General features: G+C 47.1%; 2 protein-coding genes across 2 annotated transcripts; one reads left to right on the forward strand and one right to left on the reverse strand.

The window, feature by feature from the left end:
* The first annotated feature begins 5834 nt into the window (after nucleotides 1–5834).
* LOC135389921 (uncharacterized) lies at nucleotides 5835–11086 on the forward strand. Its single transcript, XM_064619971.1, has 3 exons — nucleotides 5835–6101; nucleotides 9726–10264; nucleotides 10595–11086. Exons 2-3 carry the CDS (start codon nucleotides 9897–9899, stop codon nucleotides 10806–10808), a joined length of 582 nt encoding a protein of 193 aa, XP_064476041.1. The 5' UTR covers nucleotides 5835–6101; nucleotides 9726–9896; the 3' UTR covers nucleotides 10809–11086.
* Nucleotides 11087–11356: 270 nt separating this feature from the next.
* Nucleotides 11357–14096, reverse strand: LOC135389922 (uncharacterized). The gene is made up of 3 exons (XM_064619972.1): nucleotides 13927–14096; nucleotides 12341–13822; nucleotides 11357–12058 (listed from the first exon to the last, which is right to left on the reverse strand). Exons 1-3 carry the CDS (start codon nucleotides 13948–13950, stop codon nucleotides 11549–11551), a joined length of 2016 nt encoding a protein of 671 aa, XP_064476042.1. The 5' UTR covers nucleotides 13951–14096; the 3' UTR covers nucleotides 11357–11548.
* Nucleotides 14097–16006: the final 1910 nt, after the last annotated feature.

Genomic DNA, 16006 nt, shown 5'->3' on the forward strand with positions numbered 1-16006 from the left:
CTCAAAGAACCACAACCATGGGTAATGATGGTTCTCGAGTGTGTTCAAGGTCGTTCTCTTCGTCACTTTCTCCACTTAGAACCCCCAAAGTGTGCCCCACACTGGATTCGGGCGGACCCAGGTCAGTGCACTGGTACACCCGAAAACTGGGCCTCTGAATTCAAGGTTGTATTCATTTGTTCACTGTGGAAGTCGTTGCTTATATGTAGCTTTTAACGCACTGCACGAGGTCAGCGAGAACGGACATAAAATACGAGGGAGAGGGAAGCCTTTGGCGATGCGGGAGCACAACCTACTAGATTATAACGACCATGTCATAGGCACCCCTTCCCAGCGCCGCATTTGGAAGTTAGCGGTGGCGCAACTCATCGTCCCGGTTATATTGCTACCTCAATTTCTGCAATACATTGTACTTCAGCATACCTTAGTATTTTTGTACAAGCGGTGAGTGTCCCACGGGAGATGCTTCTTTCTAAAGTTGATTCTCATCATCATTCTAGGCTTTTCACAGGAGCGGTTGCTGTCGTCTGCTACGGTAGTCGTACGTCCGCTTCAGCGCGTTCAAAATTCAAATTTCCATTGTCCAATCATGTTGTAGATCTTGCGGGCCTACGGGTAGCACCCCTATCAGATTGTGCGGACGGGCTCCTCATAGGGGTTGCCGATTATGACATGGTAGTTATAATCTAGTAGGACGTGTGCAGGAGAGTGCTACTGCGGCTTGGTTAGTCGTGACTGAAAGATAAAAGATTAATATGTTATGTGTAATTGGGAATGAAATTAGGTGCTGTTTAACCTCTAGTGCAGTGTTTCTCAACCGGGGCTCCGCACGCCTTGTCCGGAGGTTCCGCTCAGCACCCGCAAGTGTAACCTGACCGCCTACCAAGACTCGCTCTCGAGAAGCCTTATCTACGCGTTACACCCACAACCGTTATCGACCACAACGCGTTATCTGCGGGGAAGTATTGTGAAGCACTTGAATGAATCCGGCAAACCCTAATTAACGAGTCCTGGAGTAGCCAGTCTGGAGTGTTTTGGGGCTGACATTTCCACTTTTGTTATTTTTCCAGTCAACTATTCAATCCGGAGAGCCCCTCAATCGACATCTTGCGACGAAAAAAATAAACGATTAATAAGTTATTATTAAACAATTAAACAATCAGATGAACAGAATAAAAGTGCTGCTATACTTGTACGACATCTAGTTCGCCTCACCCAATTCTACACAGCTGTCCCAGTGCGATAGGTTCCTTGAGATCGTGGTTGCACAATCAGTTCTGTGGACTAAAATTAGTTGAGAACCACTGCTCTAGGGTGTTACTCTATGGGGCGAGAGAACCCTTCAGCCCACGCAATTTTTCGTATAGAGGTGTGTTGGCATCAAAGTGGAAGACCAACCACAGGGGCTGGCTCACAAGCGGTACGCCCACAGACTTACCCTATGTATATTGTCATCAAGCAGGAGAGCTACCTATGGAGGTAGCCCCCTTTGCAAGGACACTACCTTAGAGCCTACATGCCACGGAGAGTTGGTGCGGAGGACAGTACATGCAGTCCTAGCGAGCTGGCTAGAACACGCAATAATTCGTATGTGTATTGTCTTTGTATTCCCAACTGTAGAATGTGTATTGTCATCAAGAAAAATATTTCCAGTGTGCATTGTCATCGTGCACGGGATTTAAAGGAAAAAATCTTCCCGGGAACAGCACCGCAAAGTGTACTGCCCCGGCGACCGTTCAGAGACACGGCCCACACGGGGGCGGACCGCGTTATCAAGAGGCCCTTCTCCAAATTATGAAGGACCAGCTCCCAAAGCGTACGCGGATTTGAAGGGAGACCAGAGCACGAGATTTTAGGAAAAATCTTCCCGGGAACAGCACCGCAAGTGATACTACCCCGACGACCTTTTTATCGGACGCACATTCAAAGACACGTCCCACCTAGAGGCGGACCGCGTTATCAAGAGGCCCTTCTCCAGCATATGAAGGGAGACCAGATCTTAAGAAAAAATCGTCCCTGGAACAGCACCGCAGGCGATACTGCCCCGACGAGCACTACGAGCAGATATTTATTTTGCGTGAGGTACATCTCGGCTGGTAGATTTCCGTGATTTCTAGCGCTTAATGACGCTAGATTTTTGTGGTGTGAGTCTTAGAACCTTTCCAATACTGTTCAGAAGAAGACAAAAATCGCATATCGTGCTTCGTTCACTTTTATTATCACTCACAAAATAAATTTGCATCAAACGCGAATTATAACCTCATAATGCGTTAGAAAAATATATTTCGAATCAATAAGTCCTACAATATTATGCCTATACGTCGGGCCGTTCTACCACCTACACAATTTTTTTTTTGTCGGAGAGATTTTGAACATCAAGTTTTGAGGTTCAAAATCCCAGTATTGCGCATCGCTCTTAATACTTTTAAAGGAAATGTGAAGTTAAGTTGAGTTTCAAGTACAAAAACACGAGCAAGGTCATATAGGAACCGTAACAACGTCCTCACTATAGGCTACATCTGAGGCGTTTAGCCTCCATCAACGCGGAGTCCCTGCGTTTGACGGGAACTAGTTTCTTGCGCGCAGGAAATTGGGTTAGATAAATGTGCAATGTTCCTCATCTTGCAACATCGCCGTTGCGCCACACAAACAGAACGGCGCGATGGCACCAGGAAGGGATTTTAAGCGGAGCTACCAGCACCGTGACCCCCCGAGTGAACTTATTTCGTGCTGCAGGAAGTTTCAGGCGCCCTGTAATAGTTTCATCTTATTCAAGAACGACGGTCACGTGTGTCAGAGTCTGCTCTCAACGACGTATGAGGGCTATTATTAAGCGTTGCAGCTCTGATCACCACGTGCATCTACGCAGCGATATATTGCTTCGATTACCGGTTTCGTTCTCCCGCTGACGTTTTTTGTTGTTTCCAATAAAACCAGTAAAACGCAGGGGAAAGACTGAGTATAGTCATCGCGTAATGCGACAGGTGTGATCATTGTTCCAACGCCTGGAATAAGAAGAGCTTTAGCGTTTAAAGTGTAACTATACCGGCTAAAGAAATGAGTAAAAGTTTCCTGTCCAGATTGTTTGTTTCCGTGGAGGGAATCTCTGGATTCGTGCTCTTCTGCAGAGCCATCTGCCAGCCTGTGCAGTGGCATGTTGCTGGGAGGGAGGTAGTGAGTCCTGGGTCGAATTCACAGGAAACTACGGCGACACTGAACTTGCAGCTTTCTAGGAAAACCTTGGAAAAACACACATCGCTTAAGAGACGGTGACGTAACAGTAAATGGTCCGCCAATCAAGACCGTACTTTCGGCAGCCGTAGATATGACGACGAGCCGACGTCAGCCGCTTGGACAGCCATTGGTAGCCACACAAAAGCCAGTGTTTGAAATCGTCAGCCAATCGTGCGATTGGCTGACATCCTGACTCAATGCGTCCGAGCGTCAATGAGTGGGAGGGGGCACTACGCAGGCCATCTGCCTCTTGGTATGGTGTTGGTTCTGTCGTCAGTCTGACGTAAGAGTGCGTATGATTTCCGGTATCCGCTCTCCGCACCACGTTGGAAGACTGCCGGCAGCTGTGACGTGGAGACAGAAAGCGGTGGTCCAGGAACAATGTTGCCAGACGCGAGCGGATTGCAATGGCTTCAATTAGGTGCAATCCTGATGACACAACGTGTGTACAATGCTGCAATGTGTACAACAGTGTGTACAATGCTATAGTATTTTCGCCACACTTTCTACTGAGAAGTGCCTATGTACTTTTTTTAACCAATGGTTCGGATATAGTCTTATAGTTTTGTAACTCACAGAAGAACGATAGTAATGCACTACTTCATGTGTAAAGGCCCGTGTTCTTCTTTTTCCCTTGATTACACACAGGAGTGTCCACAAGATATGCCAGTACTTAACTGTTCTCTTTCCTTACCGCCACAAAAATGGCAATTTTTGGGGCGGTTTGACAAATATATTTTTTTGCAGCAGTCAGTATCACTTCAAAATATGTTGCTAGTATATATGAAAATATAACCACATGAATGCCCTATCGAATGATGAAAGCTTCAGAAACAAAACTGTCCATGTATTTCCAAAATTAATTTTGGAACACAAAAAATCGGTGCAAAGCTGCGAACAACAATATCAATCTACAAGTTCCAAAATATACAAAATGCTGCAAATTTTATCACAAATAATATCTGCAAATATCAACACTCTCCATCAAGACGTTCATGAGTTATGGAAAATAACGTCAACAGCAATGTGGTTCATGTAACTGAGTGGCGGGGTTCATTAAATGAGTAAAACAGAAATGAACATCATAATTTCTGCAGAAAAAATTAGTTTCATGCTCAACTTTTCTGTTCTTGTACATTTTGCTATTTCACCGCTTTTCTATTCCACCTGGTTAGTGTTGCGATAGGAATAACAGCAATAGCGCAAGTTATACATGTACACACATTCAGAACAAAAATCTGATTGTCTAACACCTTCACAGTCGTTATTTGCGTTCTAATAAAGCAAAATCGAACCCAAATATGTTCAAACGCCAGTATTGTGCATTTGCGTAAGAGGACCGCCACCGTGACCAAGATAATATCTCCACACTGTCTCCTTGGCTTCAGCTTCTCAGCTCCATAAATCACGACCACGAGGAAAAGCTAAAAGTGAAAACGAAACTCATTCCGTAGTGTTTATGGTATCCAACAAATGTGACCACCTGTTCGTATCTACTTTAGAGGCTGAGTGGCGCTGCTCGTAAACCGTCGATCACCGCTGACCGATGTTCTATGGACGCGGTAAGGAAAGTGTTAAATCAACGAAGACAGAGCACACCGAAAGGAAGTGTTCCACAGAAGATAGCATATGACGCGTGATTCGTACAGCTGCCGTCAATGTTAATAACAGCACTGGAAAAAATTCAGTCACACTTCCGAGCGTGATAACCGCCAACCTGGGGGGGGGGGGGGGCACTGGGGGAATATTAAGTGAATAAAATCCTCGCGTTAAACTAACAGAATAAGTTTGTTCAATTAAGATTTCCTCATGGCCCGAAGGGTTGCTGTAATCGCTCTCGGGAACCAGACCACATTTTTTCCAGCGTTATTATTAACTTTGACGGGAGCCGTACAATGCGAATTCGCCTGTATCGCCCGAAGCCTTGCAGAAAAACAAGCACGTAACTCAGAAAAAGTATAACCGCAACTGATATGGATCAGATGGATACCAGGCGATATGGGGCGTCGAAACGAAATCGTGATGATCACTGACGCTGATCGGGCACGCTCAAATGCGTCCGTCGATTCTGATCACGATATGACCACTTGGTGCGTGCATCGGAGCAACCAAAATGCATGACGTCGCGTTGGCAGATACGGCCATCTACCGGGATGCGGGTGAAATGTGAAAGCGGGGCAAACTTGGACGACGTTCAAGCAGTGACGTCGTGATCTGAATCGACGGATGTAATTGCAGACTGGAGAGACAGATATCGAACAAGTTGATGAGAACGTGATATCACGGCATTGTAGCTTGTCAATTTTTGTCACACGTCAGTGCGTCATAACTTCGTGATTCTGCACCAGTAGGTACTTTGGTCCGCATGTGCGTTAGAAAATGCCATCTAGGTCTACGGTTCACTTACTGGTTTGTCCTGCTGAGAGGGAATCCTACCTAAAGAGGTCTTGACCAAACTTCTTTTGCTCTCAGTTGCTCTAAAGAGACGCACACCATGCAGAAAAAGTTACACTGGCTGGAGTGTGCGTGTCACACGGTCGATTCAATCCTACGTGCGCCACGCTTCATTGCTCCTCTTCTCATTGGTCGCTCTCGTTCGTTTCTAGGCTGAACTCACACAGGCACACTGCACTGCACTGCACGAAAACGACCAGCTGAATCCGCTACAAGTGACCCACACAAACATCCACAAAACTAAGACAGCACCAGGGTGCCTGGTTACTGTACCTCCCTCTGTGCTTTCTCTGTGCGCAGACGGCCCTAGTATTGAGGCACCCTACACGCCCTAGACAGCAGCACAGCAGACAGCCCTCTACCGGGTACGCTGTCTACCAGATAACGAAGGCAACGTGACATTGTCTACTCAGGTAAGGATCGGTCGCCGGAAAGAAAGGTAAATAATTCGTGGCTTTACGTCACGAAGCGACTATTACCACCACTGATGCAACAGCGGACACTTCGTTGACCTCTTTTGGTACCTGGAGGATTCTGTAACATGTTCCTACGTTCAACTCAATATTTCACGTCCCAAGCACAGTACGGCGCGTCTAAGTAACTTGTACTATGCCATGAAGTGGTGGTTCAGTACGGATTAGATTTGCGTATAGGTTGCCTAAGTAATTTTGATTTCCGTGCGACACAATCACTGTTGTACCCGCTACCAAAACTAAGTAACGAAATACCGCTACCCGCTACTCCACAGAAAAGAAAACGCAATACCAGCGTCAAAATTTGAAAAAGAACGGGATACCACTACCACTACCAAATAAAAGTAACGTAAATACTATGCCGCTACTTATCCGCTACAGTACGCTACTCTATGCAACAACTTACCGTAGGCATAACGTTGTCTAATGTGTCTAAAGACGGTGCATATAATATAAGTTCCCTCACATAGCTGGCATGCAGTACAAAGTATACCACTACCTACAGCCCATATATATTATTTCATCATGAATCTTGGCCTTGAGATGATGCGCATTTAAGACATAATGTAATGCGCATAGCGCATGTGCGCATTTAATAATTCTCCCGCCAGAATGTTTTTTTTTTTTTTACGACGATTTTTCTGCAGTGATGGTACTCTGTCCGAGATATCTGCCGATCCCAACCTCGAACTCTTCCGTCTGCTTCCTGTCGACCGATTGATCAATGTGATCAAGTGGAGCATCTGCCATGATAAGCGACCACATATCGAGTCATCAATAAGTGGCTACCATGAGGTGAAAGCATCAAACGAATGGCATTGGCATTGACATTTGGTCTCGCCAGGGCCAACGCAGTGCTGTTGGCATAATGCAGCAAAGCTTAGGTCTCACAGGAATTAGGAGTTAATGTTGTTGCCTACCCCCTGCTTCCCTTCTTCCAGCCACACGACGGCCTCCCTTGCAAAGCGTTTGACTATACGAAAATCTATGTTCAGTACGCTTTTTCCGGGAGTATAAGTTCCACAGTAAGAGTCTACCCGTCTGAGATCACCTCCGTAATGAAGCATTTAGAGAGAGAAAAAAATACCATGTAGCTCTTCCCTGAACATGTCCAAGGCTGATCGCCTGTGTACCGCCACCAAGCAAGTGTGCAAAGTGCATAATAAGCATGCTGGGCTCATGTGGTACGTGGCGTACCGACGCACCCTACGTATTTCACCCAAGCGGACGCGAAGCAAGCAATTGGTACCCTTATGAGACGTCTGTGCAGTGAACACTGGCGAAGAAGTATCCCTTCTACGTCGTTCCTGCGCAAGGTAGACCCAGATCTCCGTTTTTATACGCCGTCAGCGTTTCCTCGACCCATCATGTCGCTCATCTACAGGCTTCGCCTCAACGTGCCATACAGTGGACGACTTTTGTTTAAGCTCGGCACGGTCCCGTCCCCCAACTGCGGTCTCTGTGATGTAGTTGAGGACGTGGATCATATACTCCAAGACTGCACGAGGTACAGTGCACACCGTTGTACCCTTGTGTCATCGCTGACCCACCTGGATAATCGGCCATACTCCACCAAAAAGGTTATTGAGTGCTGGCCCGCAAATCAGCTCATACCTGCCATGCGCGCCCTTGCGCAATTTCTCGTCTCGACGTACCTCTTTGACACATTGTGACGCTCTTTGTTTTTGGTGCATTGAGATTTCGCAAGTGGACTCTCCTACAATGTTGCTTTTTGTCCCAAGTTTTGTGGTGATGTTTTCATCCATACCGTTTCCATTCCGTTTCAAAGTGTATAGATTTCTGTAGTTTTTCTGAATAACGCGTCCTGGAGTAGCCAATCCCGAGTGGCTCGAGACTAACATCTCCATTTTTTGCTTTTACAAATCAATTAATCATGTTGGCGTACATTGACTCCAGGATAATATTATTATTGATTCATTTTGTGTGGCTCATATACCCACAGTCGAACGTATAGACCGCGTTTGGCAACCTGTGTAAGCGTAGGTAATTCTATCTCGCGAGAAATGCTTCACCTGAGGAACAACGCTTTAAAGCGAAGTCGGCGGTACGCTTTGATCGAGTGGAATGAATGACTATAGCAATATCTCATTGTGTTTCCGATATATTTTCATATTCCTGTTCCAAAGGACACGACGCTTTGTTTATCTGCTCTGAACAATATAGTTGCAAAACACAGCTTGAAATGTGCTATCCACGCGCTCACACTAGTTTTGCATTTGATTGCATGACGGAAGCAAGCTTCGTTAGCCCATATTATGCAATATGTTATAGATACTTGTTTGTGTTTCGCAAATGAGGGCTAAAAAGGTTAAGAAATGCACAGAATAACACAAATTATGTTCCTCGATATTTAATTGCTCTTAGCTTATGAGAGTTAGAAAGTTTAGGAAGGTCGTCACATCACTATGTCTGATAAACAAGTAACTAAAAAGAAGGACAAGAAGAAATTCTGCTTCATCGTTATCTCACTTTTTCTCTGTGTTCCACGTCTTCCATATTATGAAAAGTAGCGGTAGCGGTAGCGTATAAAGAGTCCGCCGCTACACGTATTTGTAGCGGAAATATTTTTTTCGTTAAGAATTTAAAATGCAGCGCGATCTCTACTCGGCCACTGAAAAAAGTAGCGGATACGGTAGCCGCGCTACTTGTAGCGCCGCTATGTACAACACTGCACGTAATGCCTGCAATTATTATTACCCCATGAAGAACCTGTTGGAAAAACGGTTAATAAAAGCACGACAGCAATTTATATGGAGGTTTATACCTTATCCTGGACAGCGAGCTCTTCCTCCATGCCAAAAATGGAGGAAACACGATGTCAAATGCAACCCGTGCACATGCGCTGCATGAAAGGAGCGCTAAGAAACAACAGTTTACCTGTAAGTACTGTAGCAATTCTACACAGCGTCATCTCGCAGAGCCACATCTGCCTCCGGTCAAGGATAGAGAGTCAACAAAGACCGCTTTTAGACTGCCATCTTTAACACCTTCATTCTTCGTCACACGGCTCGCAGCTTTCACTGCGTAGCGGATGACACTTTAACCGAGTCACTCAACCGCTCAACTTCCTGTACTTTGTCAATTCCGGATCGCTTCGAAGCCGTCAACTAGTACACGGCAAAAAAAAAAGTTGCCTTGAGAGAAAAGAAAAGTTTATTGCGAGAACGCTATTGCATGGTTTCTATTTTGGGTAATGCACGCACCATCGAACGTCGTCTGCGAGCGACGTCGAACCAGGACTTGCGTTGGACGACCCAGAAGGTAGTCCCATGGCTGGGTGCATTCATGCAGAATAGAGTTATAAGGAGGCCTTGCTTCGTGTGTATCTTCTCAGTTTCTAACTGTTCGTCTGAGGATGCCAGACGTTCTGAGGGCCGTAGCACCTGGGATGACTCTTCGGGTAAGACTTGTGACTCCGAGGAAGAAAATGTCAACGCGTAGCTAAGGTCGAATGCAACAGATTACAAAGATACTCAAACCCTATAGTGACTGCGGCCTGTGGACCTGCGTATTTGCATTTGTCTCATGCCTTTTCCTTTACAGCACGTGGCCGTCCTCGCATGTCTACTAGTCTGCTCGCACGCTCAGCAACAAGCGGCGCCTCTTCAGGCAACAGAAGCAGACACAGATTATGAATCATGGCGTCCGATTACGCAAACTACGCAGCAGGAAGCAGAGCGAAGGTATTACAGCCCAGCTGCAGCTCCAGTACCTATGGCCCATCATGGCCATCAGCAACAGCAAGCGCAAAGGAATGAAAAGGTTCCTGGTTCACTTCAGGGAAGCGGACAGACAAATAGTGATGCTGTAGCACAGGCTAGTTATCCAGTGTTGTCAGAGGCAGCCCATACCGGTTCACAGGGCGAAAGCACGGGGTTCGTTGCGGTACCCACTGTGGCGCAAGGCGTTCATGTCGACTCAGAGAAGGCTGAACCTGCCGCTGCCGAAAGCGGCTACGGAGGAGGAGGATACGGCGGTGGCCACAGTGGCGGTTACGGTGGCGGACACGGTGGCGGACACGGCGGAGGCTACGGAGGAGGAGGCGGCGGAGGGGGTGGTGATGGACATGGCGAATACTTTCAGTAAGTGGGATATTTTTTTAGTATCACTTGATTGAAAACATGTGACCTCGCGTCCATGGTGTCTGCAGCCCATTCTGTTCCCCAAAAGCGACATAATTTTGTTTTCCCTGAGCACGTGACGCCAGGAGAGTGTTAGCGGTGCAGCAGCTCTAAGCAAAACGTCTGGAGCTCGATTACTTTAAATGGGAGCTTTTGTTTGAAGTTGCTGCAGCTAATAATTGAACTTGCGGAGTACTCAGCTGTAACATGCGTCCCGTTCACGGCTTGATCTTTCTGCTCTATCGTACAACAGACGTTACGTAATGTGCTCAAATATGTCGTGCGTTTCAGGTTCGTTCGTGTTCCCGGCTACGACACCTACGAGTTCGGCTACAGGAAAGGCAACCCTCACCACTTCCAGGAACGACATGAGTCCAGACATGGCCCTCACTTCAGAACAAAGCAACGGTGGGGCGACAAGCACGGCGGCTACGGGGAACACTACTGGGAGTACAACCATGCACCGAAGCACGAGTACCATGATGAGCACGGCGACGGACACTGACGACACCACCATCTCATTGTCCTGGACAGTGTGTTCCAGGAGGTCCACTACTTGTATCCACTCTGTCCAGCATCTGTACAGTGCTGCACACCGACAAGATCGTGAGGGCATGACTCTGTGCTTGAGTTGACTGATAAGTGGAAGAGATTTTGCGACGTGTCGGTTTTTTTCTACACACAAAGGGAACTATGCGGGTCGTCGCCTGTTATGCCTTTTTCGCGCGAAGGACATCACATGGAGGTGTTTACAAAGAAGAAATGCAGATTAAACGATTGTGTGACTACTAAGACAAACAAATCTTGAGTACTGATGACTACTCTGTATAGAGAGCGTAGAGGTAGACAAGGAAAATGAAGACGTTGACACCCGCGGTGCACCCAGCCGCTCCAGAATACTCGGTGGATGCCATATCAGGACCCTCGTGGGGTATAAATGACCACTTGATGACTACGAATATGTCGCAACCTTTTCAAACGCGTAGACTACCAGAGAATGATAAACAGCTGCAGGCCAGTGCTCACAACAATGAACGGTGACCAAAACCGTGATAGAATTGCCCAATGCTGCATTCCTTACAAATTGAATTACATGTTTATGAGAGGTACATAATGCCGTATAGGAGAAGTTCCTATTACCATATAACGTGGATACAAAATATTCAAGAGCGGGCCATCAATTCAATTAGCGAAGCGTATAGCGAAGTGCTTGATACCTCGCAGTACCATCACCAAATGTCCACGTTAACGTGTCCTCAGTACGCTACCGTCGGACACCTTCCCTGTGTACAAGAATAAAATAGGTGTCCTTCGGTACACAAAGAAAATGAACGGACGATTAAACTTCAGCGTGGTGATTTTGCTGAAACCTGCTGTGCGCTCCACAAGCACGGAAGGTTCTTGGCCTTCCGACACAGAGACAGAGGTGCGCTGATGAACAGATCGGAAGATTGCAGGGGCGTTGCTCAGGCCGCAGTTCAGGAGGTCATTCCAGCTGCTCTGGATATGGGTAGCAAGCTCCGTTGAGCTGGTTATCTTGAACTTGGGAAGGTGAAGGGCGACTAGCGTAGGACGGAGCGACCTCACGGCGTCATGTAGGACTCTGGTTGTTATGGGAGGTGATGCCGACCTCTGTAACAGAAGGAGCAATGCGACGTCCTGGTCCTGGTTCGGAAGAGCCACGAGGTCCGCATTCAAATCAGAAGCGAAGGTGTGAGAAAGGACCCTTGTCCTACGCATGAACACTGCAGGGATCTAGTAAAGGAAAGAGAAATGAGAGAAATGAGATTTTGGTGTCTGCTGCAGGTTCTACTCGTAGACCTGAACATGGGCTCATGCTGCTTCCTGCATGTATTAATTACAGTATGGGCCGCTTTTATTCACGTGTTTAATAACAGTGCAACTTCTTTGGAAATCGCTTCGCATCCACTTTGCTGTTTTTCAGTGGACCTGTCGACGAGATTCCATAGAAGCGGCCATATCGGTCCGCATAGCTGTAAACACGTTTCGCACAAAAACGAATCTTTTTTTACGTACCTCTTCACAACCATTGCTGAGAAAAACGCCTTTGTATGTAGCCTTCTTGCTGAATGGAAATTTCCAGGTGGTCGAAAAAGCTGCCGTGTTGAACAACACTCCGTTCCACGACATCATGCTTCTGTCATTCGTCTTGAACTCTGCTGTAAGGACGTGCTGGAATGACAGCCGCGTAGAAGGTTCCGGTCTTTCACGTCTCGCTGAGTTTTGGACGCATCGCGGAACGTAAAGCCCAGACTTCACAACGACGTCTTGCAATCGCGATCCTCTGCATCGTAAGGTGGACAAGACTTCAGTGCAACAGCAAGGAACTCCGTCTTTGCCGAAGCCACCGTAGTTGAGTACCTCCTCCAGGCTCATCAGGCGGTTTTTCATGTCCAATATTCCAAGGACGAAAAAGATACCGTAGGACGAAATACAGAACGTGCCCTTCTGTGCGTTCAATATCTGCATGGTTATGACACTGACTAATTCTGCAAGGCGACCAGATGTCCTGCTCTGCGCTAGTTCGCGAACCATTGAGTTAGCCTCAAGAGCAACCCGCATCAGGCATCCTTGTTCGAATATCGTAGCTGGGCTCGGACCATCAGGCTCCGGACGACGGGAATGCTCGAATCTTCCAAACCTAGAGGCTATGGTTGTGCCCTTCTTATTTTGTTCTCTTGTTTCCTTGTTGGTTTCATGTTCGTAACATCTGCTCGACTTGGATTCAGACACGAACTCCGCCGTGGTGTGTTTCCCATGTTTCTCCTCTCGAATGATTTTGTCTCCATCGATCGATTCAACAGCAGTTCCGTCTTTAACAGAAGGTTCGTTTGTTTCCTTCCCCTTATCTTCTTCATTGCTAGCTTTCCTTCGATGACATACGGAATCTATTCTGTCACCTGCATTGTTTCTTCCGAATTCTGCAACCGATTGCTTCAGCCGATTCTTGACATCGGATCTCAACCTCGTTATCTTCAAAATCTGCAAACGCCCTTTTTGCTTTTCCTCCACTTTCGATTCCTTCTGGGAAGCCGTACATTGTTCGCTGTCGTCGTCGAGTGGACCTTCGTCTTCACTGATGCTGCCCACATATTGTGAAGTATTTATTGTCGCTGTCGACTTCGTCCTCTTCACGATGACGTCAGTCCTCGGTTTCTTTCGTGAGGGCTCATCTGTCGCTGCAGCTCCGCACTGCAACAAATGCTTCCAGGACTTGTTGCGCACTATCTCAGCTTGCGCTGGCAGAGTGCTAACTGACAATGAACGTTTGAGGGTTTCAGGAGTGACACAAGGCATGCAAGTGATTGCTATTTTGCGACTGTTGCTTTCATCTCCACGTTCTTTTTCGATGTCCCTGTGGTCCGAGGCGACCGCAGTGATATCTAGTTGTGGCTGGCAGGTGGCCTGCGGGTTGATGTAGGTCCCCTCTGAATGACCTTGTAGTCCAATTTGGCTTACCGTTTTGCATGATGGTTCGCTGACAGGATTTCTGTTAATCTGCGAAGTAAAGGCTAGCGTCATTCTCTGTACCTAAAAGCAGTTACTTTCACTACATTGTGATATAGGACTTTGGACCTGGACTCTGGACGTGCAGTACTTACATTCTTGGACCTCTCTGTGATCATTGCGGTGAGCAGAACTTCAAACGTTGATTTTCCTGTGACCGGTACGCAATAGACCGACTGAGATCGATCTTCCAAGCAAGGCAGCTCAAGACAGTGCAGTAAATTTTGACTGAATTCGTCGTCACGTGGAAAAGAAGCCCGTTAGAAGCACGCTCTCCTTCTTCTTCTTCTTCCTCAGTCTAAGTGGCAATGATCTACAAAGGGAGATTGGCCAGGGCTAGCAAACACTAAACTGCCACGATGACTGAACCTAACAACGAGCTTAATACTAAAACATCTCAGAAATAAACTTAAACTACAGACGCCTACAAGCGCTCATGTTCGCAAAAGCTATTTGCAGTCAACGTCGACTCGCATTAAGGGTAATATGGAAGGTGATTTGCTTGCTCCTTATACGAAAACGACGAAGACTGAAGAATTCGATACGTCGCACGTTTTATGACCAATAATAAACATATCCCTCCCCCTCCGGGGGGAGGGATAGTGACTCACGGCCATCTTTTGATTGGACGAAGAAGAAGTTCCCGTGACCGTAGTTCGCGCGATTGTTTCTCACAATGGTACCGTGATGTTACACGTAACCTACCTCACCTCACCATACGCTCACCAAAGTTACCATACTCACCATAGTTACCTCACCATAGTTACCTCACCATATGCTCACCATAGTTACACGTAAGGTTTGTCTGCCTAGTATGGCGACTTGTTGCACGTGCCGCATGGTAGAACTGCGGATAATTTCGACCACCTGGTGTTCTTTTGACGTGCGCCGGAAATCTCCGCCTCGCGGTGCTGGAAGCAATGTTGCTACCATCCTCGGCCGGGATCAAACCCGCGATCTTGAGCTCAGCAAGCTTACACGTTACCGACTGGGCTACCGAGGCCGGCTGTTTCTGACAGCGTTCCACAATCCATCAGCAAACAGACCCACATCTAAACACTTTGGACGTCTCTTATGACTCGATGCTCTTTAGAACCCTATTTGCCTACAGCTGTCCTGTACCGCAAACGGATCCTCGGAGCCTAGCTTCTCAAAGTCAAACGCTTTTCCTGTCGGTGTGATTCTGCATGGTATGTGCGTTGGGACGCCAAAGGGCCTGACCTTCCCAAATTTAAAAGCAACCTAACAGCTCAGGATGGCTCACTTGAGGACTATGGGGCGGGCTCACAAGCTAAGGACAAGGCTCACTTCAGGATTATGCCACACGCCCCTATACGTATCGGGCGACTTACGTCACTGTTCCAAGCACCCGATGATCGTATCTGCGCCGTATGTACTGTAGAGAGTTCTAGAAAAGGATACAGTCATCAGGGTGCTTTTGACGAAAACTAGTCAGACCGCTTGTGAGAACACCACGCCGAATACCACATACACGGTAATATTTGGAAACATACAGCGTTCACTAAACGTCTTTGCTATCTGCGTCGGAGCCTGTCATTGATGAATGTGACTGTGGAAGGCATGGGAAGGTCATACGGCGAATTTCGATTGCTCGGAAAACTACGAAGTTGGCACCGCCTGAAATCACCTTGTGGACCGTTCCTCCTGACCTTCTCGGTATAGACTTTTGCAATTAGGAAAACGCTTGTCTGAACCGTCAGTAGGAACTTACACTAAAGCGTATCGCAGCAGTCAACGGGACGAACACAGATGACCGCTTCCGCAGACAGATCCGGACCTCACGTTGCAGCCACAGCGACGTGTTGCTCTGGCAGCGTGCAGTTTCGTGTGGAACCATGATGTATACATTTCCGCGATTCTCTGTATATAACTCGGCATACAAACTATGAAGGGAATATGACACACGTCTGGTGACAAATGCAAACCTACTTCCAATTACTATATGGTCTGAAGATGAACTGTCACACCACCAAGCAAAAGGAAATGGGCTCTTCCGCTCGACTTCTCTTTTACCACAAGCACCAAGTGTTTTCCTAGACTGGGCACATCAAGGACTAAAGAATGAAAGGTCAACTGAGACGAAAATAAAACAGTTCACGGCAATAAACGTGGGTTGCTCGCACACACAATAAGTGAAGCACAGGAGCTCCAGGA

Source organism: Ornithodoros turicata, chromosome 3 (assembly GCF_037126465.1).
Source record: "Ornithodoros turicata isolate Travis chromosome 3, ASM3712646v1, whole genome shotgun sequence".
Lineage (NCBI taxonomy): Eukaryota > Metazoa > Arthropoda > Arachnida > Ixodida > Argasidae > Ornithodoros > Ornithodoros turicata.

Excerpts from the sequence above, each read along its gene's own strand:
- LOC135389921 (XM_064619971.1), top strand. The coding sequence starts at position 9,897 with ATGGCCCATCATGGCCATCAGCAACAGCAAGCGCAAAGGAATGAAAAG. Across the intron at positions 10,265-10,594 it reads GGACATGGCGAATACTTTCA|GTTCGTTCGTGTTCCCGGCT; the intron begins GTAAGTGGGATA and ends CGTGCGTTTCAG.
- LOC135389922 (XM_064619972.1), bottom strand. The coding sequence starts at position 13,950 with ATGATCACAGAGAGGTCCAAGAAT. Across the intron at positions 13,823-13,926 it reads TCACAGAGAGGTCCAAGAAT|ATTAACAGAAATCCTGTCAG; the intron begins GTAAGTACTGCA and ends TTTACTTCGCAG. Across the intron at positions 12,059-12,340 it reads TCAGCAATGGTTGTGAAGAG|ATCCCTGCAGTGTTCATGCG; the intron begins GTACGTAAAAAA and ends TTCCTTTACTAG.